The 24,739-nt window shown below is 45.5% G+C and overlaps 1 protein-coding gene across 5 annotated transcripts in view; it reads right to left on the reverse strand.

Moving 5' to 3' along the window:
• Positions 1–1,768: 1,768 nt before the first annotated feature.
• Positions 1,769–24,739, reverse strand: part of ALKBH8 (alkB homolog 8, tRNA methyltransferase) — a gene marked incomplete at its 5' end in the record, with an annotated part of 61,767 nt that continues 38,796 nt past the window's right edge. For 4 of the 5 annotated variants that reach the window (XM_083436386.1, XM_083436385.1, XM_083436387.1 and 1 more), the window contains 5 exons: positions 1,769–2,431; positions 4,259–4,408; positions 11,256–11,512; positions 13,748–13,899; positions 16,053–16,159. In XM_083436386.1, coding sequence (XP_083292512.1) covers positions 1,898–2,431; positions 4,259–4,408; positions 11,256–11,512; positions 13,748–13,899; positions 16,053–16,159 — 1,200 coding nt within the window. In that variant the 3' untranslated portion in view covers positions 1,769–1,897. The remainder of the gene's footprint in view (positions 2,432–4,258; positions 4,409–11,255; positions 11,513–13,747; positions 13,900–16,052; positions 16,160–24,739) is intronic. The other variant, XM_083436389.1, reaches the window with a different exon arrangement.

Genomic DNA, 24,739 nt, shown 5'->3' on the forward strand with positions numbered 1-24,739 from the left:
ACTGTCAGGAAGAGGAAGCAGCAACATCTTTACACTCAAGATGCTTAGGCTGATGAGCTGGCTTGGCCAAAAAGGGCTTTATAGCAACAGATGTGTCTAAGTGGACTTGGGAGGATCAGCTGACAGCATCTGGGCTAAAACTGCAGCCTAGAGGGCGCACGGGGACGCGAGTGGCGCTGTGGGTTAAACCACAGAGCCTAGGACTTGCTGATCAGAAGGTTGGAGGTTCGAATCCCCGTGACGGGGTGAGCTCCCGTTGCTCGGTCCCTGCTCCTGCCAACCTAGCAGTTCGAAAGCACAAAGTGCAAGTAGATCAATAGGTACCGCTCCGGCGGGAAGGTAAACGGCGTTTCCATGTGCTGCTCTGGTGCGCCAGAAGTGGCTCAGTCATGCTGGCCACATGACCTGGAAGTTGTACGCCAGCTCCCTCGGCCAATAAAGCGAGATGAGCACCACAACCCCAGAGTCAGTCACGACTGGACCTAATGGTCAGGGGGCCCTTTACCTTTAGTGGGCGCGCACACACAGCCTATTCTGCCTGGCCTGGTGGTGCAAGAAGTAAGGAGCTGGAGAGCAGAGGCTGGACATCATGGTTCGAGACCTGCTTGGTGCCTTACAGAAACCTTAGACCCCTGCCTCTTTTAACCCAGCCCTCAATCCATTGCATTCCATCTAAAAAATAAAATGTCAGGCTTACAAAGATTGTGGAAGGTAATGGGAACATTGCTGCGAACCAGAGATGAAAATTAAATCACTGTGAAGAGTTGGGGAACATTTGTACATAAGGAAACTGGGGAAATGAGCCAGTGACTGTGCTGAACATTATGGTCTCTTGTGATTCTGGATTACTTTAAAGTTTACAAGTCTCTGCTTATATTGCCTTTTTTAATGGGTTATTCTGTTTGTTTGTTTTCTACTTGCCAACGCTGCTTAACTTTATATAATAAACTTTTACATTCAGGACAAACATTTGCTCTTATGCTCTTAATTGTTCTTTCCATGTAACTTCACAATCCATTCTCCACAACCTCCTCTGATTTCTTGAGCACCCATTCATTTATTTATGCAGTTCCAAAACCACCATTTCACTTCATTTTTATTTTCTTTACTGTCCTAGACAATCCTTCACTTTAGGCCCCTTTACTGTTATTCAGCATCTTGTCTTACTCTGCTGGTTGACTCAAGTTACAGATGCTGCATTTAGTGACAAGTCCTGATTCAACTAATAGGGACGCGGGTGGCGCTGTGGGTTAAAGCCTCAGTGCCTAGGGCTTGCCGATTGAAAGGTCGGCGGTTCGAATCCCCGCGGTGGGGTGCGCTCCCACTGTTCGGTCCCAGCGCCTGCCAACCTAGCAGTTCGAAAGCACCCCGGGGGGCAAGTAGATAAATAGGGACCGCTTACTAGCGGGAAGGTAAACGGCGTTTCCGTGTGCGGCTCTGGCTCGCCAGAGCAGCGATGTCACGCTGGCCACGTGACCCGGAAGTGTCTTCGGACAGCGCTGGCCCCTGGCCTCGAGTGAGATGGGCGCACAACCCTAGAGTCTGTCAAGAGTGGCCCGTACGGGCAGGGGTACCTTTACCTTTACCCTGATTCAACTGTGTTCATGCAGCTGTTGGGGCTGTCCTTGTTAAGGGGTGTAAACTGCCTTGAGTACCTCAATGTAGAAAGGCAGAATAGAAATTTAACAAGAGAAATGAAATATACTTGGTTGGTAAAGCCAGAGCAAGATACAAGTTCCTAAACTGGTAAGTAAAATAATCCCAGCAACACTGTAAAAAGAATATTTATTTTATAAACATAAAGCCAGATGCTGCCCAAATACCCTTTTGCAACCAAATATTTATGTCAAATACATCCCCTTTCCACTTTGGCAACCTGCAAGGTTTCGTAGATAAGTTACCGCTTTTCAAGAACTACACACCAGTTCCCTTGGTCATAGTAACTCTCTTGCACCTCTATGCAATCTAGCCTCTTGCAGAGCGCTTCCAGTTCTCCTTTGGAGAAGACATGGTAATAACGGTGAAATATGGGACTAAGTTCCTGCGAGTCTGCAGAGCATCCCACAGGCTGATGAGACTGGACAGGCCTGGATTTCTTCTTCATGCCATCTTTCAGGTGCCAAGGGACCAGCAAGTCTTGGGAGCCAAAGGATGTTCTGTTGGTATGAACGGGCAGTTTGGCATGAACGGCCTGGTTTGCATTGCAACACCTGCTCTTGGGGTGCACTGAACTTTGGCAGTCACTGTCGCCTGTTTCCTCTACTGTGTCACTGCCGAGCTCTTCCGACGCACCACCGCGGGCTCTTTTTTCTTTCAGGTATTTAGACTTCTGGTTCTTGTATTCCTGTTCCATAGCCCAGACATAAATGAGGGCTCTTCCACCCGGCCTCAGCAGCCGGACTAATTCGCAGAGAGCGGCCAGCCTTCTCTCCTGGTCAAGGGGAAAGCAGATCAAGTCAGTCCAAAGGTTAACAGCAGCAGGACTGCAAGTGAGAGCGACGCCTCGAGTACAGCAAAGGAAAACTGATGTGCTCTAGTGGTTTATATAATCAGGAACACCTGTACTGCTCTTTATCTGTTTATTTGGTAAAATAATTTTTTTCCTGCTCTGTAATACTCAAGGCAATTGTCAACCTCCATTTAAACGCTGTTGTTTTTCTCTTAAAGGACTGCTTATGCTTGCCATTTTTATGATTGCTTGCTCAAATGAAAAAGGAGCAACCAACGTCACAGATGTAAGCACATTGTTGTAAGGTGTGCCCAAGTAAGAAAAAAAAGATAACAATTGATGCCTAAATCTGGATGTTTCATAACAAGACAATCCATAATCTGGGCCCTGGCTCTTCTATGCAAGAAGGGTTTGCTCCTTCCACCTACCAATGGCATCTCAGATGTTGGTAGGATACAGAACAGGGCCTCCTCCCCTAAGAACTGGAGTGTGTGCACAGGTTCATATGGGCAGAAGTAGCCTTTCGGGTATCCAGCGCCACGCCTTGGGCACCATAGCTTTCCGTACACTGAACCGTGTGTTTGTTGCATATAGGAGCAACCCTAAACACAAGATGCTGGAGTAAAGCAAGCCGGCATAAATTAAGCAGCTGTGACATATACCAGATTCAAATTCCTGCTTAGGAGTGGGACTACTGCTGACTGAGCCGGCCTAAGCCTGGAAGAGGGAAAACAAGTACTTAAGACAGTATTTGAGTGACACCACCTTTTCTGCTGGTCTAATTTATGCTAGGTGGCTGGGTCACATGACCATTCTGAACAGGCTTAGGAGTTAGGGCTGGGCAATATATCACCCAAAACCGGTTTGAAGTCAATATCGGTTTCATAGTTTTTGACCTGGCAATATATCGCAAATTATGTTGTGTGTGTGCTATGCAAATATCACAATGTGGGAAAAACCTTGAAGTCAGCTAATGCCTCTACATAGTTCCATCCTCATTTCAGACGTAATATATCAGTTTAGCTGTTGATATATTGTGATGTTGAAAAGCAGATATCGCCCAGCCCTACGTAAGATCCAGCCTGAGTCGCCCCCTCCACACATCCTTTTTAGGGCTTATGGTGGCTTAAGATCCACCAGGTTCAACTCAGCCAGCTGGGCCCTAGCTAAGCCAGGTACCTCTGACTGAGCCAAGAATGGGGTGTTATGCCAATGTAGCCTGGCTGCACCAGAAACCTCCCAGCTCAGCCAAAGACCCATTGGATGGATCCTAACCCCACCCACCCTGGTTCATCTCGCTATAGGATGGCTCTCTTAGCCAGCTAATGGCTGAGAAGTTAAACATGGGTGTCCTGATAGCCTAGCCCCACCCATCACTGGAAAAGTGAGTGCCACTGAAAGCCAAAGTGGACGATGGGTCTTGGCCCGAGACCCCTGGGAAGCTGCTGTCCTTCGGAAGAGACAATGCTGGGATAGATGGACAAGCAATCTGACCCAGTACAGTCATACCTTGGTTCTTGAACGTAATCCGTCCCGGAAGTCCATTTGGCTTCCAAAAACGTTCGGAAACCAAGGCACTGCTTCCGATTGGCTGCAGGAGCCTCCTGCACCCAATCAGAAGCCATGTCAGACATTTGGTTTCCAAAAAACGTTCACAAACCGGAACACACACTTCCAGGTTTTCGGCATTCGGGAGCCAAAATGTACGAGTACCAAGGCATTCAAGAACCAAGTTACGACTGTATAAGACACCCACTGTTGCTGTGTAAAGGATATGGCAACAAATCATAGGGAAGAGTTTTAACTTACCACTGTTGAAAAATGGTGGATGACAGCAATGGAGATACAGGCATCACATGAGCCGCTTCGTATTGGTACTCTGAGAGCATCACACACAAAGGCTTGAAATCCCTTCTCTCCACAAATGTCCACAAGAGTCATGCTACGGTCACAGCCAAACTGCAAGAGAAAATGGGAAGGACTGCACTCTTAACAAGATACATACAAAAGTTTCATGCAGATTTTGCAAAAATCACCTACAAGCAGTATATCTACTTTCCTTCAGACATTTCCCCCCCCCAACAAAGCCTGCAAGTATTTTGAATTTCTGGCACATTTTTTTCCTCCGCGGAAGAAATAATTGAGTATCTCAAGGTTGGATCTCACTTCTTCAAAATTTTAACTGCATACTTGTGTAGAAATTTGAAGAAAGAAAGAATAAAAGAGGACTGTCGAGATGTGACACGCTCAAATGGCACCTCTGGATTTCTCCAGCATGTGTGGTAGAAATGCCGTCTCCTTTGAAATGCTGCACTGCGATGGCTGTCTTGTCTTCTGAGCCTCCTCTGTTCCACAATGTCCCAGTAAAGTAGTTCGTTATCATTTGGATTTTGCAGAGGGTGTCAAAAGCAAAGTGCTCCTTACTCCCAGAATAAAATAATTTGGTTTCCTTTCCTCAAAATGTCGTTGGCCTTTGGTAGAAGCTAACACCTATTCTTTTTATTTTAAAAAATGCAATTAAATAAAAAGAATTTAAAAAGCATTGCAAACAAGGCAAATTTCGACCAGCAGCCATTTCTACCAGGAAGCTGCCTTATATAGTCTATTTAGCTCAGAACTGTCTGTGTTGATTGCCAGCTGCTCTCCAGGATTTCAGACAGGGATATTCCATCCCAGGCCCAACTGGAGTTGCTGTGGAGTGAAGCTGGTACCTTCTGCATGGACACTAGATGCTCTACCAATGAGCTAGGACTCCCTCCCTGAAATCTTGAGAAAGATGAAAGAAATTTAAGGCACCACTCAACTTCAACCAGGCATTTTAGCCAATGAAGCTGCAGCACTTAAGAGCCCAATGAGGTTCAAAGGTTTAAGCAGCCTTATAGCTCAGCTGGTTAAAGCATGGTGCTGATAACACCAAGGCTGCAGGTTTGAACCCTGTATGGGACAGCTGCCTATTCCTGCATTGCTAGGGCTTGGACTAGATGATGTTCAGGGTCCCTTCCACCTCCAGAGGTCTATGAACAATTCTATGAAAGGGTTCCATGTACAAACAAGCGGCTGAAAAGAGGAGAAAGTGAGTGCTTCATTGGCTGTATCTGTGGCCACCTTCCATGATTAAAAAAAGAGGCACAATTCTTCTGATTTCAATCACACTCTGTCCTAAATATGTACAGTATAAATTGACTGGGAAGCAGGAATTCAATCAAAAAGACAATACTGGAGTGACCTTGAAAAGAGGCAACACTGTACTCTGATGAAATGTAATGAGCTGCAGCTAAGCTAACCAAGAGGAAGAAAGCCTACGACCGGCAGAATATGAGGTTCCTAATTTGCATCTAAATTATATCAAATAATTGTGAAGTCGGGCTTACTTGTAATGTCCTATGTATTAAAGCGAATCCACTACTGCCCAAAACAAAAGATTAGATCTTGCACTGGGAGGTGGGGAGGGGGGAAGACTACCTCAATTGAGATGCAGAGAAGAAACTGCAAAGGCTACACAGGCTTCAGATTAAATTTGCATTTGATATAAATAATACGATGGGAGCTGCAGGCATGCCCATAATGACTGGACACAGATAATTACGAGTTGCTAAGAAGGTGTAATGATCTTACTGGATTATCAGAGGCACTTTCATATTATTTTAATTAACTCATTCTCTCTTTCCCCCCATGCTTATGTGAACCAGGGTTTCATCTGGCTCAGCCCATCATCCCATCTGAAATCCCAACTTTTAGCCTTGCAGCGGGTGAAGTAGCAAAGATGAACACTCCTGAGCATCTGCAGAGTGCCTTTGCTGCACATCCATAACCATACATTTGAAGCAGTATTTTGTTGTTATTTAGTCATGTCCAACTCATTATTGCAATGCACTGCACATGAGACTTCCCTCGAGGAGGACTTGGAAGCTCTAGCAAGTGCAGAATGCAGCAGGATGCAGTAAGTGTGCTCTCACACTTGCTCGTTCACACTTAGTCATGGTTTAGCTTAGTGTAGTGTACAAATCATGCCAGTATAAGACAGCTTTCTGTGTTCAAGAAGTGTGCGATCAGTCTTCTTTATGGTCCAGCTCTCACTACTGGGAAAACCAGAGCTTTAACTATACAGTCCTTTGTTGGCAAGGTGATGTCTCTACTTTTTAAGATGCTGAAGGAGTATTATACCACTTTAAACAGTCATAGAATCATAGAGTTAGAAGGGATCCAGACATGTCCAACCGGTTGACCACGATCAATAGGTAGATCCCCTGGTGATCCTGGTTGATCGCGGTCTTAAGTAAACTGCAGTCCTCTCCCCTGAAAGCTCAACAACTATGGTCTCTCCCAAAAAACTCTGGTCAATCCTCCCCAAAAAAAGGTCAACAACTCTGGTCAATCCTCAATGACAATGGGTAGATCACTGCCAGTTTATTCATACTGGGAGTAGATCACAGTCTCTTGGGAGTTGGACGGGCCTGATCTAGTCCAACCCCCTGAAATGCAGGATCTCAACACATGGTCCCCCACGGCTTTCCCCAAAGAATCTTAGGAGCTGTTCTTTTCTTCTTGTCCACGTTTCTTGAGGCTGTGAAGGAAAGAAACCAAAGTGCCATGGTTTCACCCTAGAATAGCGCAGTGGCCACATTTATTTCTATTACCAGGTTAGCGACGGAGATAGGAAGATGCAAAATATAATAATTATTAGGGAGCCTGCCATCCGCAAGATGCTGATTATCTCCCCAAGCTCAGGGAACAAAAAGAACCACAGGATACTGTGGTCATTTTAGCTTTACCTCACAATAACTAACTCCTCCTGGTGGAATTAGATCATTTAAGTCCATTTGAAACCTGATTGATGCGACTCATCAAAAAGCTGATGGAGAGAGAACTACATCTAATTTTGAAATCCAGCCACCAAATGAAATTATGTGGCTCCCTAGAGAAACATTTCAGCTATAACTAATAGCATGAGAGTCTCGAGGAAGCAAATTAAATTCGGGCAAATTCATACAAACACAGCAAGAAAGATGACAGCATGCAGCCACAGTGCGAGACAGAGAAAGGAGAGAGAATTCCCTTGCTTCACTTGTTCTGAGTCAGACCTTTAACATTTCTTTCACGTAGTGTTTTGTTTTCCCTCGCAGAGAGCTGCCGCGTCACCTTTCAGAGAGAAGGGGCTGCGTCTAAAAATGAGAAGGCCATCTCTCGTCGCCACAAAAAGGAGAATTGTGTCATATACCCAGTGGGCTCCCTATTTTTATTTTGGGCTTTCTTTTCACCTGTCTGCTCTTTTGAGTCCTTCACCTGCAAGATAGGTTCCCTTTTCATTGACTTAAATAAAGCAATACTTGGATTGAAAGGATGTGCGAGGTTCCCACCATCCCAAATCCACATTTGCCTTTTGGCCAGTGTAGCAAATCTATCACTTGCTTCCAATCCCCAAGGGTCTCTCTCAAAAATCTCTTGGTAATTTCAACACTCCTTTGGCCATTTCTCACACACTCTGCCAAACAATTCAGACCCGAGCTAAAACCACACCAGATTTATGAAGTGAGCTGTTGCCGGGCATGCTGCAATAATACCAGAGCAACCTGATGTATGTTTATTATTATTATCATCATTATAACTGGCAGGCATGTTTATCTCCCTTCTTCCTGCTCACTGATAAAATAAAAGTTCCTATTATAATTCCCTGTCTGGAATTATAATGCATCTGCTTCAGGCAATTTATTTTTAACCAGAAGGAATCTACTGATTTATAAGTGGGCGTGTTTATGCCTGAATGTTGTAGCCTGAAAATAATTATTAGTTGATTTGGGATATTAACTACATTGCAGACGCCAGTTCCTGAATGAGAGAGCTTGCTGGAGAGATAAATCTTAATAACGGATTGCCGCAAAGAGGGAAAAGCAACAATAAAGCTTCCCTTAGTCTCTTCAGGAGCAAGTCAGCTTGGGATTTGCTTACTGTCGCTTTCGAATTGTGTGCCAGTTAACATTTTTTTACTCGTAGGGAGCAATCTTAAGGCTAGGGTCTATCAGCTGAGATGTCATAGGATTTGGTAGAAGACCAGCTACACTGGCAGAAGCAAAATATGCCACCATCATGAGAGGTAGGCCAGTGGAAGACTTCAGACATGTCAAATGAACATCTGAAGAGCCTGCTGGATCAGGCCAACGGCCCGTCCAGTCCAGAACTGTATTCTGATAGTGGCTGACCAGATACCTATGGGAAACCCCAAAGCAGGATTCAGGCGCAAGAGCTTCAGGCACTCTCTACTCCTGTGGTTTCCAGCAAGTGGTATTCAGAAGCATTGCTGCCTCTAACTGTGGAGGCAAAACACAGTCAAAATGGCAAGTAGCCCATTGATTACCCTTCCCTTCATGCATCTGTCCTTTAAAGCCATCTAAGTTAGTGGTCATCACTGTTTCCTATGGGAGCAAGTTCCATAGTTTCACTATGCACTGAGCTGATTAAAGTTCCTGGAATATTCCAAACTAAGGATACCTGAAAGAAGACTAGAGAAACATGTGCATGTAGGCTTTGTGCTCTAAAGCAGGGGTGGCCAACTCACAACCCACGAGGCCATATCTGCCCCACAAAGCAATTTTACCAGGCCGCTGGCAATCTACCTACTTTGAATCAGTGTGGGGTTAACGTTTCGCCCCCGGCGCGGTAATGAAAGTGAGGGATTTTCTTCCACAATGCCATGTTTCATGTCTCTGAACTGTGCATGTAATTCCTTGGCAATGTCTAAGCTCCTTTTTATTAGAGCTATGAAGCTCTTACCTGCCCGTGGACTGTCTCGCCAGAGTGGTGCATGCTCTGGTTATCTCCCGCTTGGACTACTGCAATGCGCTCTACGTGGGGCTACCTTTGAAGATGACCCAGAAACGACAACTAATCCAGAATGCAGCAGCTAGACTGGTGACTGGGGGCGGCCACCGAGACCACATAACACCTACATTGAAAGACCTACATCGGTTCCCAGTACGTTTCCAAGCACAATTCAAAGTGTTGATGTTGACCTTTAAAGCTCTAAACGGCCTCGGCCCAGTATACCTGAAGGAGCGTCTCCCCGCCCGTCCCCCATCATTCTGCCCGAACATTGAGGTCCAGTGCCGAGGGCCTTTTGGGGGTTCCTCACTGCGAGAAGCAAAGTTACAGGGAACCAGGCAGAGGGCCTTCTCGGTAGTGGCACCGGCCCTGTGGAACACCCTCCCATCAGATGTCAAAGAGATAAACAACTACCTGACATTTAGAAAACATCTGAAGGCAGCCCTGTTCAGGGAAGTTTTTAGTGTGTGACATTTTGATGTATTTTTAATCTTTGTTGGAAGCTGCTCAGAGTGGCTGGGGAAACCCAGCCAGATGGGCGGGGTACAATTATTATTATTATTATTATTATTATTATTATTATTATTATTATTGACTTGATGATGGTTTGCAAGGCAATGTGGTTCCTGAGAAAACAGAAATTGGTTACCTTTGCTCTGGGAGCAGGCGTAGGGAACCTGTGCCCTTCAGGAAACCTCAACCAGCAGCCAGGGATTATGGGGGTCGAAGTCCATCAAAATGTGAAAGGCCACAGATTGCCCACCCTTGCTCTACTTTGTCTTTTCCCCCCTCTGGCTTTGTACTTTGAACAGCAACTGTGAAAAGTACTCTACAGCTGAAGCAGCTCTCCTGGGGTTTTAATCTTCAAGCGCTGCCTGAAAGGGGGTGGGGGTGGAACTTTGCTCTCTGTGTTATCACATTTTCTTGACTTTTCTTGGGATGATTACATATAACCTCAGGTATCATTATATGGTAATATAGCATGAATCCAGGCACAGTCGGCCAAACCGGATAGGCTTGTAATGGCAAAATTTAGTTGTCAAAATACAGACGCAGCAATTTCAGGACACACTTGAGAGGAAAAACTTCAAGGCAGTGGGGAAAGCCAAGATGGGACTGGGGGGCACAATTTCAGGGGTATCCCCAGCTGGAACCAAGAGCTGCAGAAGCCTAGGTCTATGGCCAAGCCTAAGAAGCTACAACAATTGTTTCTGCACAGGCTTGGTGGGCTTCTACAGAGAGCAGCGATGTGAAACACTGGGGATAATGGCAGGCAGTATAAGTGTCCTGATCCATATCTCTGTCCCCACCAGGAGGCAAGATGCTATAGCTGCCCCTGCTGGCTTTGTGCTGGTGGACCCTGGACAAGAAAGAGAAGCCAATAGTTTCAGGACCATGGAAAGCAGCCCTGCAATTGAAAGGAGGAGGGAACAAGTTCATTCAAAGATAAAGGGATACTGTTCATTTTTAATCATCTCAAAAGCGAGTGCCAATTTGCCTCTCGACATCCATAATTTGCAGCAGAGTGCATTACAGCCAGTGCCAGGAACTGACAGCCAGGATCCCACCATGATGGCAAGCACATGCTCCAGGTTCCAGATTCGGCCACCCACAACCCTGGCCTGGTTCTGACACGTGCCACAACTGTTACAACAGCTTTATTGGGCTTTAGGTACTCTTTATCATTTTGAATGGCCTGTTTGAATATTGGCTCAACTCAGGTGACCGTCCAAAGCCAAATAAAAGTCAGAATCGCCATCTGAGGGATTGGAAACATTAGTCAAAGGCTCCTCCCTCTGATTCCAGCCTGAACTACTGTGTTGTAAGTCACTTTGTGGGACCTTTTTTGGAGGGAAGGGAAAGGAGGAGAAAGAAAAAGAAAAAGAGAGAGAAAGCTTTCCATGCAGGAAAAATGTCACAGGAGATGCAATTCTGATAGTTTAACTATCCCCTTCAAAGCAAGGAGGACTGAAACCACATAGTTCCTTACCATATGTAAGTCTTTGCGGACTCCTAAATACTTTCCGTTGCCACAGCCGACATCAGCCACAACAGCCCCACACGGCAAGGTCCTGAGGAATTCAACGACTCGCGGCCATGGGCTGTGTCTCGTGCTACTGAAGTGCGTTGCAATCCCTTCATACACCTCGTGGACATACTTTTCTTCTAGCTTCGAGGCTTCACTCTCATTATCCGGGAAGGAGGGCTCTGTGTCCTTACGCTGGCTGTCACATACAGAAGGATAAGCTACAGGGTAGGAAAGGATAAGGATTGCTTTGTCCATAAACAGAACACAGTGCTCCAAACCAGAGTGGTCCATTCTGGATTGCGCTCACTTAACAGAGAATTTGAAAACCGCAAACCAAACTGCACATTTTGAGTTTCAGTTTTAAAATTGAATTGAATTTAAAATGGCACATCTATTACCTAGTTAGTGATCTACACTAATCTATACATTTGATGAACTAAATCAGTGTTTCCCAAACTTGGGTCTCCAGCACTTTTTGGACTACAATGCCCATCATCCACTGGTCTTGAGCTGGAGACTCAAGTCTGGGAAACACTGAACTAACTGTCAACATTAACCGTGGTTTAGAGTTACATTGCACGAAAGTTAATGGTTCATGTGATACCATAATACCAAATTCTGGCTCAAAAGAGAACCATGGTTAGAATAACCTCTTGCATAGTTAGCACCAGTGCACAAATAACTCTTCAAAACTTTTAATGTTGAGATGGGAAGGGAGGGAAGGCTTCTCTTTGGGGAGGGGAGCAGGGAAGGAGAGTGTGTGTCCCTAGGCTGGATCTCAATTTGCAAACCACGGTTTCCATGCTATATTTGCACCACATTACATGCAAAAATGGTACAACTGCATCATACAAGTTTAAATAAGGGCGAAGACAGGCTGCTTCATGACATGGTGTGGAACCAGCAACAAAAAGCCCAAACTTATATTGGGTGACTACATAGAACCATCCTCCCTAGGTGTGCCGATGTGGCAACAAACCTTAACAACAATTCCCAAAGTTTACACCATAAGAAGCAAATCAAAAAACTTTTTTTTTCTCTCAGAACACATCGATCAGATTGTTTGTGTAAAACTGTCTGAAATACTAGAGCTATGCTCGACTCAAAAGTCTTACTTTGATTAAGGTGCTCGTTCTGTGCTAAGGGGTGTTCTTTGGCCACAGGAATGCTTTCTGGAGGCCAAAAGGTGGGAAATATTGCTTACTCCTGCTGCACTTTCAAAGACAAATTTGTTGCTAGCTGAGAAGAAGGGGGAGTGGTTTGTTTTTAAAAGGAGACAACAAAGAAAAAAGGTTATTTCCGGGTGCAATCAATATTGTGTAGCAGCAGCAGACCAACCAAGGAATAAAAGCCCTGTAGTGCAACAGACCCAGTCAAAAGGGCAGGAATCTAACTGCTCACCTGAAGTTGCTCCACCCATCCAATCAGAGAGGGTGGGCTTTGGAAGGGACAGCATTAAGGATTGCAGAGGAAATGGGTCAGCACTGGGTGATCCATGACAAGTTGAAAGAGCCCCAGGAGAGTCCTGGGAGTGGGGAGCAGGATGGGACCAGTAGGAACGTAGTGGTCACCACTGGTCACGCCCTAGGGCATGGTTGGCAAGAATATCCAGAGAAGAGGGAAGAAGTGCCCCTACTGCAGGCTGTTAGCTCTCATAGACCTTCCACTCAGCCCTAGTCTATTCCTTTGGGGCTCCCATATTGCCAAGACAGCTTGTTTCGCAACTGGAGGCCAGGAGAGCCCAGAGAAGAGTGCCTGACACTCCTGATGCAGGAGGGATAGACTATATGGTGCCCTCCAGATGTTGCCGTACTACAAGACCCATCAGCCCGGCCGGCAGCATGGTCAATGGTGAGGAAGGCCAGAGTTGCAGTCCGCAACATCTGCAGGATACCACGTTGGCTACTGCTGCAATACGTGGTAAGCATCCCAAGATGCTGTAGCCTCGGCAAGAAGTGCTGAAGCTTGCTTTTTAAAAATGCATTTCTTTTACAGAATTTGCATGCTGCTTAACTGTAAAATCGGTTTGCATAAAATATACATTAATATTATTGATAAAAGTCAGAAGTTGAAAACAAATTGACCCAAAATAATTTAGAATTTTAAATAAGATCTGCAGTTAAAATACTCATTCTAAAGTAAACCGCTCATTAAAATATATGTTGACTTTACATAGCTGGCCAGACTTGCCTAAAGAAAAAAAAAATATTTAGCAGGTGCCAAAAACAGTATGGTTAAGGTCTGGTATCAATGGGCAGGGAGTTCCACAGAGTTAGAAGTGCCATGAGCGTTTGATTCCGTACAAGTGTGGAATGAACATGGCACAACGTTTAATGAGGAGCAGTTAATCCAGCCATGCCTTTAAGAGCTGAGGGCTAAGTGAGGGGAGCATAGCCTTAAAGGAGTGGGACCCCACAAGGTCCATTGTTTGCATCTGAACAACTGGAACTTACAGCAATTGCAAGGGCTTCTCCTCACTTTTCTGAAAGTGAAAGATGTCCTTTCCCCTCTCTTGTTCAAGGTTAAATCTCCAATGTCAGCAGTGACGGCTCCAATTTTCTGTCCTTCAGATGCTTGAACAATGTCAAACTTCCTAGGTGTGATGCTTTAAAACAAAACAGAAGCTAGGATTATTATTATTATCTAAGATGAGGAAGAAGAAGAAGAAGAGTTTGGATTTGATATCCTGCTTTATCACTGCCCGAAGGATTCTCAAAGCAGCTAACATTCTCCTTTCCCTTCCTCCCCCACAACAAACACTCTGTGAGGAGAACAAGGCTGAGAGACTTCAAAGAAGTGTGACTAGCCCAAGGCCACCCAGCAGTTGCATGTGGAGGAGCGGAGACGCGAACCCGGTTCACCAGATTACGAGTCTATCACTCTTAACCACTACACCACACTGGCTCACCACACATGACAAACATATTAGATGAGATGGTTCATGGAAACCCGTGAAATAATGAGACAAGTGTCTAAACGTCTATGTACCTGGGGGGGGGGGGGGATGACCCATCTCAGGCTCTGCAGGTTTTGGGCCACCAGCTCTTGAAACACCAACATCAGAAGCTTGGCCTGATTGCCCAGTTGGGGGTACAACAGCCCCCCAGAGAGAGCTGGTTCCTCCTGCTCTTCAGAGTTTGAGACTATGACATTGCCGGGCTAAAACAAATTGCTCTGCACTACAACATATTGCTGCAGGTCCCTCTTGGATTTGCATACCTCATTTGCTGACATTACGGACCTAGGACCCTCGTACCTATGGGACCACCTCTCCTGGCATGTCCCACGGAGGACCTTACAGTCTTCAAATAAAAACATCTTGGAGATCCTGGGCCACAGGGAGGTTAGGCTGGCCTCAACCAGAGCCAGGGCTTTTTTGGCCGTGGCCCCGATCTGGTGGAATGCTCTGTCACAAGAGACTAGGGCCCTGCGGGACTTGACATCTTCCCACAGGGCTTGCAAGACAGAGCTGTTCCACCAGGCCTTTGGCCAAGGCACAGTCTGACCTCCTCTCTCCTTCTGTAATCCTCATAGAACTCTAGCCCAATGGTTGCCATGAATTTGATTCTGAATTGATTTTAGAATGTATTTCAATTAATTGACTGTGATTTTATGTAAATTGTGCTGTTTTTACTGTTGTTAGCTGCTCTGAGCCCGGCTTTGGCTGGGGAGGGCGGGATATAAATAACATTTTATTTTTATTCGTTTATTTATTTGCGGGCCTTGATATTGACAAGGAAAATGCCCAGGATGCAGACCTTTCAGATCAAGGGCAATGCCCTGGATAGTGCCTCAAAGGAGTCTGGGTTCATATCCCTGATCAACCATGATGTTCTCTTTGGGCAAGACGCTGCCTCTCTATTTAATCTACCTCACACAGTTGCTGAGAGAATGAAAGTGGGAGGAAAGACCCATAAATACCATTCTCAAGCACCCTGGAGGATTGGTGGGATCGTAACATAATGAATAAATCTGCCTGGTACAGGAAAAGGAATCTTGGGAACTATGCTGCCCAAGTATCCCTCTGTACAGTCTGTTTGAGCTTCCTCAGGGAAAACTCCAAATCTTTCTCACGTCCAGCCTTTTCCCCCTCAACTTGATAAACGAGCTTCATTAATGCAGAATTTGCCATGGAGGAGTGGTATATCTGTCCAGGGGACTAGTTGAGAGCCCATCAGAATTGCTGACTTGAAAGGTCGTCAGCACTTGACTCCCAGCAAGACAAGCGCTCAGCCTGTTATTGACTTCTATGCTGCTGAGCCGAGTTCAGCCGTGGCAGAATAAACTGCAGCAAATCACATCATTGCTTTGCGAGTTTGAACAAAGCAGACCTAAAAACCACATACCCATGCACACTACCTCACCATTTTTTAGTTATCTTAAAACATCTAGCCTGGTTTCTAAAGCCAACATAAATGGGCATATCTTCAAAGGAGCAAAGGGCCCATGTCCCTGCCTATCACCTCTATTCCTCTAGCTCATGAGTGGAGAACTTGAGGTTTTCCAGCTGCTGTTGGACTCCAACTCCCATCAGCCCCTGCCAGCATGGTCAATGATCAGGGAGGATGGGAGTTGGAGTCCAGGATCATTTGGAGGACCACAGGCTCCCTAGCCCTGCTGTAAATAAACAAGAAATGGCAAATGGATTATCATCATTAACTGGTGACTGCTAAAGAAACAAGAAGAGAAGTCTGCCGCCAGTCTGCTCTGCCATTTTTATGCATGTGATATCATTAACTTGTGACTGTCAACACCTACCCATGGGTCCAGAGGTATCTAGATTCTCCAGACATTACCAGCAAGCTACGCTGAGGCAGCATAACTGCTGCGGCATGTCCATCCGGATGTTTGAAATCCATAACAATCTGTGGAAAAGAGGGGGAAATCATCTGTTATTTCTGAGAATTAACTGTAAGTAGGCAAGATTTGTAGTGATGTATGAAAGTGAGAGCTGGACCATAAAGAAGGCTGATCGCCGAAGAATCAATGCTTTTGAATTATGGTGCTGGAGGAGACTCCTGAGAATCCCATGGACTGCAAGAAGATCAAACCTCTCCATTCTTAAGGAAATCAGCCCTGAGTGCTCACTGGAAGGACAGATCGTGAAGCTGAGGCTCCAATACTTTGGCCACCTCATGAGAAGAGAAGACTCCCTGGAAAAGACCCTGATGTTGGGAAAGATGGAGGGCACAAGGAGAAGGGGACGACAGAGGACGAGATGGTTGGACAGTGTTCTCGGAGCTACCAGCATGAGTTTGACCAAACTGTGGGAGGCAGTGGAAGACAGGAGTGCCTGGCGTGCTCTGGTCCATGGGGTCATGAAGAGTCGGACACGACTAAACGACTAAACAACAACAACAACATCCTGACTGGCAGTGGCTCTCCAGGTATTCAGGAATGGGACATTGCAAGGTGTCCCGCACTTCCGCTGCGACCATTTCTCCTCCCCTCTGGTTTCCCAGAATCCAAAGCAGTATGATGAGGGCGGAGCAAAGACCAGCAAGACAAAGGAGCCTCAGATTGCTTGGGAAGGAATCAGGGAGGAGGAGACTTAGGGAGTAGTGGGAAGGCAGGGACCTTCAGTCCCCACAACTGACTCATAGGGGCAAGTTCTACCGGGATGAGTTGCTTTGCTCACTGGGCCTGGCCTCCTGAGCTATCTTGCTTCATTGAATAAAGAGTTAACTGAAGCCGTGTGAGTTATTGCTGACGTGCTCCTGTCAGGTTTGGACAAATTCATACAGAATAAGGCTATCCATGGCTATTAGTCAAGACAATGATATACTATCTCCTGGATCAAAGCCAGTATGATTCTGAATACCAGTAGCTGGGGTACATCGTGACAGAGCTATTGCCCTCGTGTCCTGCTTGTGGGCTTCCCAAAGACATCTAGTTGGCCATTCATAGATGTTTAGGGTGGCCTGCCAGGGCTTACACATCACCCCTGGTTTTGCAGTCCAAGGCAGGCAGCAAAAAACAAGGAAACTTACTAAGTCCTTAAAGGATGAGCATACCTGGCTGGTGGGGCTGTGCAAAACTTGGTGGGTTGCAGGTTGTATGGTCCACACATGGAGCAAAATAAAAAATGAAATTACTGGATTCTTCCGTTTATAAGACTATATTTTCCCGCAAAATTTTAAAGTTTAAAGTTGGGGGTCATCTTATACATGGAATGTTTATAATATTTCTTAATTTTGGGCTCAAAAAATAGGGGTCGTCTTATACATGGGGGCGTCTTATAGACGAAAAAGAAGGGACACAATCTAGCATTGGCCATGGCTGAGAACCAGCACTCAAAATGCCCCATTTAAGTACAGTGGTACCTCGGGTTAAGAACTTAATTCGTTCTGGAGGTCTGTTCTTAACCTGAGGTACCACTTTAGCTAATGGGGTCTCCCACTGCCGCACGATTTCTGTTCTCATCCTGAAGCAAAGTTCTTAACCTGAGGTACTATTTCTGGGTTAGCGGAGTCTGTAACCTGAAGCATCTGTAACCTGAAGCGTCTGTAACCCAAGGTACCACTGTACACAGGAACCTGCTGGATCAGGCCAATGGTCCATCTAAGTCCAGCATTTTCTTCTCACAGCAGCCAACCAGATGCCTATGGGAAACCTGCAAGTAGGAACTGTGTGTAGTAGCAACTGGTATTTAGAAGCATTGCTGTCTCCAACAGTGGATATTATAGTGACAATATGTGTAGAAGAATACATGGAAAAACATTGTTCCAAAACAAATCGATTGATATGCACCAACCAAATTTTGTAAAGGCAAAATATGGCTAGATGGTTTATGGGGGAAATTAAAAACAATATTCACAACACAATAGAAACAGAGTGTGAAACAGAAGAAGCTGTTAGGTGGTGGAGGGAAGTCACAGGGTGAGGAATAAGGAAAAGCTATTTAGATGCATACACACAGAATTGAAAATAGCTATAATTCGAAATGTGCTGTAAAGTGTGTTATGAAGATGTCATGGAATGAAATAATTTAAAATAAAGAGTATCAAGTATACATCCACATTTTGCAAGAGGGTTTTGCCCTAGTTCCGCCTCCTCAAATGCCATCGTAGAAGCCTTCCAGAAAGTAATTTCTATCCCACTTTTAATAGTAATAGCAATAATAATTATGGTAATAATCCTTTTGCAGTCTCGAAGGCTTCTGTTCTGACTCCGCCTTGCCGAGGTCACCCACTAAAGGAGCCAGATAGCATCCCCCTGCCTCTTTGTAAGTCTTTATCCCGGCAGTGCAATCTAAGTCGCCACTTCTTTGTCTCGTCCCCCACCCACCCACAGACACAAAAGGAAAGAGAGGGAGGTGCATTAAGGCTCCTGGTCTTCTTTTTAATTCACTAAGGACTAGCAATCAATAGCGCTACTTCTGCCACTGCCAGATCAATCCGCCTCTCATGACAGCTTTCCTCCACAGGAGCGATTTCCAATTACTATTTTCGCTTCTACCCATTTTCTTTATTCTCGGAGGTGGCAAAGCCAATGAAGATCAAATTTCCAGCTTGCCCATTGTGCACCGCTAAGGACTGCAGTCAATAATACGTGTTATATATACAAATTTCTATATGTGTCTATATTATGGGAGGCGATGCTGGATATCTGATCTCGCACAATCCTTTCCAATGTTTCTTTCAAAGGGGGGGTTTCGGAATAGCGTGTCTTCACACCCAGCCCTTCCCTCAAAAGCGTGAGAGATACGCATGAAGCTAAGAATACCACTCTGCAGTGTAAACATGACGCTGGAGCAAGCGTTCGTGACGAGGGAATGCGTGGCAGAGCATGCAAAGATGCCTAGATAGACATCGGAGCAGGCGCTTGCATTCTGAAGGCTGCTCCCACTGCTAAAGGCATGGGCAAAATAATGCAAAGGGGGGTGGGGAGCAGGGGGAGGTGGGGTGGGGAGAGAGAATTCAAAGAGAACAGCGGCTGGGAGAGAAAGGGGCATTTCTTAGAGCTAGGAAAGTACCACAAGGCTGCTTGCACAGAGGTGAAATTGCATTTGGCAGGCCATGTAGACAAAAGAGAGAGAGAGAGACAGGAGGAGGGGGAAATCATTGTTAAAGAGGCTATATAGAAAGTGAGTCATTGTTTGATAATGATAGCTATAACATTGGCATGGACAATAAGGGATGCAATGTGATTTAAAAAAAAAAAGAGGAACAAAAGCCCTGCAAAGTGATACCGTTTATTTGGATCAAATTCTGTAGTCCAACTTCCAGATTACACTTAACTCTTCATTCGGCAGATCTGAGGGACTCAACAGCTTGCAAACTCCTACCACAGGGGTTGAACAGCAGCTCACCTATTTTAAACCTGCTTATCTGAAATGGAACCTGCTTATCTATTATCTATTATCTATTATCTATTGATTCCCTCCCTCCCTCTCTTTCTTTTTTCTTTTCCTTCTCCTCCTGCGATGAGGCTACATTTTAATATTTTAATGCTCCATTATTTTAATGTTGTATTTTACTTTTGTTTTTAAGTTGTAATCATTTATCTTGTTTTTATTATTGCTTGTAAGCGTAAGCCGCTCTGAGCCCGGCCTTGGCTGGGGAGGGCGGGGTATAAATAAAAATTATTATTATTATTATTATTATTATTATTATTATTACATCTCCTATGATAGATAGATGCTGAAGATAGAAGATTGAAGCTGAGGCTCCAATACTTTGGCCACCTCATGAGAAGAGAAGACTCCCTGGAAAAGACCCTGATGTTGGGAAAGATGGAGGGCACAAGGAGAAGGGGGCGACAGAGGACGAGATGGTTGGACAGTGTTCTCAAAGCTACCAGCATGAGTTTAACCAAACTGCGGGAGGCAGTGGAAGACAGGAGTGCCTGGCGTGCTGTGGTCCATGGGGTCACGAAGAGTCGGACACAACTAAATGACTAAACAACAACAACGATGACAGAAGATAGATAGATAGATAGATAGATAGGTAGATGATATAGAGATAGATAGATGTCTCTGCTCTTACACACTTCTTGAACACAGAAAGCTGTCTTATACTGGCATGATTTGTACACTACACTAAGCTAAACCATGACTAAGTGTGAACGAGCAAGTGTGAGAGCACACTTAGTGCATTCTGCTGCATTCTGCACTTGCTAGAGCTTCCGAGTCCTCCTCGAGGGAAGTCTCATGTGCAGTGCATTGCAATAATGCAATACGGAGGTAACCAAGACATGGGACACCGTTGCCTGGTTACCTTTCTCTGCAGTAAGAACTGCAGCAAGTATGAATGAACTTTCAAATCGAAACCAGTGTATCATCCACCCATCAGATGGGAGCGAAGCAAGAGATGGGTCAGTAGCCGGTGTAGATTAGAGCAAGAAAGAGGAAACGGGATCTAAATCGGCTGACGTGCTGATGTCTTTCTTCTTCAGATACCAGGAGAGGGGAAGTGTTTGGGTTGTATCCAACTAAGTCCTACTCGAAGCAGGCTCACTGAAATTAGTAAAACTTCTGGAGGATGAGGATAAACTATGGCCCAAACTCGAGTCCAACATGACAGATGCAACTACCACTACATGCTCTTTGGTTCTCTAAAAACAAATTTAGACCTTGCCCTAATTTTCAAAACAGATGAGGAGCTGGCAGCCAGTCAATTTGGAAGGCAGGCAAATCCCACCTGGTGACATACAAATGACTTGACCTCACATGTCTTCAATAGGCAACTTGCCATCTTATCGCCAGGCCACAAGGCACCTCTACTTCTCCTTCCTATCGATTTGCTTATTTGGGATTAGAGTCTGCCTGCCCTAAGCCACAAAGTATTTGCTGCTGAAAGTTTGCTGCCGGGAACTTTTGGCTCCTGAGGCCAAGAGTTTAACAGTTTTCATTGCCTCTTGATCTCTCTCACGCTGACTGGTGTAGCGAGAACTTAATCCCCCCCAGGACAAGTAATGCAGGCCTTGGGCACCTCGTGCGATTACAAAGCCAAGGATTCAAGCCAGGCTCCCAGCATAGCCTGGTTTATTAAATTTCACCAACTGCCCACGCTCAGCTTCTTACAAAAGGCTCCCACTGTTTCCTCAGCCGCCTTCCTTCTACGAACAAGAAGCATTTAATGCTGTTTAGTCTCTGTATTGTTTGCCTCTTTGAGAGGATTTCGCTACATTGGAATATGCCCGGAACCCATAAATTTAGCACTGATGCAGGCAAGTGCCGCCACCTCTGACGTGATCAGACCCTCTGGATGAATCAGAACATAAGGGCTGCCTTGCCGGATCCAGAGCAAGGTCTGTCTAGTCCACTATTCTCTTCTGAATGTCAGAACAGTGTGCTTACGAGCGGAGCATGACAATTATGTCCTTCTGCTTCTCTTTGTCCCAGCAGCGGATGTACTTATGCTCCACTTGGCCACAACTGTCGATTTTGTTGACAAGGGGGGCCTGCAACAAAATGTTGCAGTATGGAGTGTGCCCTGTTCAGGATTCCAGCTGCCCCATTCCATTCCCCCTGCCAGCCTCTTGGCTTTCCATATTCAACCTCTGTGGAGGGAAGTAGGTGGGTATTAAAAAAGGTAAAGGGACCCTTGACCATTAGGTCCAGTCGTGACCGATTCTGGGGTTGCAGCGCTCACCTCACTTTATTGGCCAAGGTAGCCGGTGTACAGCTTCCGGGTCATGTGGCCAGCATGACTAAGCTGCTTCTGGCAAACCAGAGCAGTGCACGGAAACGCCGTTTACCTTCCCGCCAGAGCGGTACCTATTTATCTACTTGCACTTTGCCGTGCAATTCGAAGTGCTAGGTTGGCAGGAGCAGGTACTGAGCAACGGGAGCTCACCCCGTCGCAGGGATTCAAACCGCCAACCTTCTGATCGGGAAGCCCTAGGCTCTGTGGTTTAACCCACAGCACCACCCACATCCCAGGTGGGTATTTACTTACTCCTTAATAACAAAACCTAACTCCCAACCCAGCGCTTCTCCTAAACCCGTATGGCTGTCACCAACCATTCTCCTCCCTTCTGAACCCTTAATTTACTGGTAGCTCAGTAACTGTGGGGTACAGGCATGGTACAGACCCAGACAGATACAGCTGTTATGCCCATCTAATCATTTTAGGTACATACACTGGCATGAAATAAGTCCACAAAAGTTACTAGCCCACAAATATTTCTCAGGAGCTCGTCTGCCTTCACATACCCAGGAAAGATAATTGGTGACGTTGTCAGCATCCCAAAAGAGAGAAAGATTGAGAGATAAATCTTTTATTTAAATTATTTCTTTGTAACAAAACACAGCCATCTGGAGACGATGTTTTACTTGCGATGGGGTTTTACTTTACTGTTGGTGTCCATTGTAAGTTTTCTGTTTTGCACTGTGCCTGGCACATAGCTCTGGGGAAAGCATCTGTCTACTCCCCCAAATCTACCATATGCACACCTAATCCCCCTCCTCGCCATACCTGCAGCACCATCCCAGGCACATGTCCCTTCCGAGGCTCACAGGAGCTGTAGCTCAGGTTCAAAGCCCAGAGAGCTATTGCTAGTCAATGCAGAATCACAGACTTCAACCTGTTCAGACCTGGGATTCACCTTAATCCCAACATACATTTGGGGAACAATTTATTAAACCCCCCTCCACTTTTATGTCCCTTTCAGCTAAGCACATATGCTCAGGAGTTAAGTCCCAGTGAGGGCCTCCTTCCACGTAAGAGCAAACACTTTCTTATACTTTTAGAAGACATCTGAAGGCAGCCCTCTTTAGGGAAGCTTTTAATGTTTGATGTATTACAGTATTTTAATATTATTTTGGAAGCCGCCGAGAGTAGCTGGGGAAGCCCAGCCAGATGGGCGTGGTATAAATAATAAATTATTATTATATTATATTATTATTATATCTATTATTGTACGGCCCCCAAACAACCACACGAAGTCACAATTGCTATGTTCCCTCTTTTCCTTCCTTCTTTCCTTATGGATGGAATTTGGGTGTAGCATGAGGGGAAAGATGCTTCCAAGCAGGAATTTCCATGGCTGGGGGAGGGGGACCTAGACTGATAGGGGTCCCTGAAATTCCTGTTTGAAAGTATTATGGAGGATTCTCCAGGCCTGAAATACAAGAATATGTTTAAAGAAAAACTACTCTTTAGCAAGAAGACCCACATACTTAATGAAAGCCATCACTTCGGTCAACATTATTGTATAGGAAACATGTGGATTTAATTTCAACGCAGCATGGCTTGCTTCTGAAATGGATTTGTAAAAACCCATTTGGGGAAACTGCTCTCTGAGATTCCAACGCTCTTACAGTGGTGCTTAACTCCTAATGAAGAAAAATGGGGATTTGCAGAAACATATGAAATACCGCATTCTCAAAGACTTTCATTCTATTTTATATGCAAAATAAAAGATATATAATTGACTCGAAATAGGTAGATGAAACCTTTCGTATCACTCCTCAGCAGGTTGGGGACAGGTAAAGGACCCCTGACCATTAGGTCCAGTCGTGGCCGACTCTGGGGTTGCGGCACTCATCTCGCTTTATTGGCCGAGGGAGCCAACGTACAACTTCCGGGTCATGGGGACATGTAGCAGCAATCAAAACAACGCACACAACTCCTCAGGTTAATAAGCTATGCCACACCTGCTCAATCCTGGCCCTTGAAGCAAAGTTGGCATCAATGGTAGGCACCACAGAGTATACGGCTATGCTCATTCATGCGAAAGGGCCTCTCTCTGGCCCTTGCTCTTATGACCTGCTCACCAGGCCTCTTTAAAGATGCAAGCAATGACAAGAGAAAGGAGATACAGCAACACCCTCCATTTGCCTGGTGGACTGGTCGAGTGAACAGATTGCAGAGACAGCAAAGACTTCCTGTGCCATGATTGCAGTCATGGGATTGTTGTCTTTCACATGACGGTATATGTTTTGACTCCACAGAGTGGAAAGTGACAGAGACAGGATGTTTGTGTTACTGTGTTCTGGGAAGTGGAACTATTGCCCTTTGTTCTTTTTTCTCTTTGCTGTCTGATGCTAGAGAGAGAGGGAGCCATGTTGCAGTGCTCCATGTGTATTTATATGTAAATAAAGTAGATTAGCCAAAGTGCTGAGTTGCTGAGGTCTGTCATGCAAAGCTGTGAAGACTCTGCGGATCCCTAAGTGTGCCGGTGTCGGTTGGCATCGGTCGCTGTGATGTTTGGGCTGAAGAAAGCTTTTGAAGCTCCCGAACGATTGAGCAGGAGGAAGAGAACATGCCAGTTGGGCATGTGTCTCTGCCAGGGTCCTACTCAAGTGTAGGCTGAACTCCTGACAGACTGCACCTTGCCCAAGCCCTATTGGAGGTTGCCGCCCACACACTTCTATTGCGCTTGCTGCTGGTGTGGTGGCTCCTCTAGAAAACTGCTTTAAACAGCTTGTAGCAGAGTTTCTTCCTGGTGGCAGATGACAAGAGACTATAAGACTTGTGCAAAATACTCAGTCAAGAGTT

The sequence above is a fragment of the Podarcis tiliguerta genome, assembly GCF_965153285.1.
Source record: "Podarcis tiliguerta genome assembly, chromosome: 4".
In the NCBI taxonomy this organism is placed as follows: Eukaryota; Metazoa; Chordata; class Lepidosauria; order Squamata; family Lacertidae; genus Podarcis; species Podarcis tiliguerta.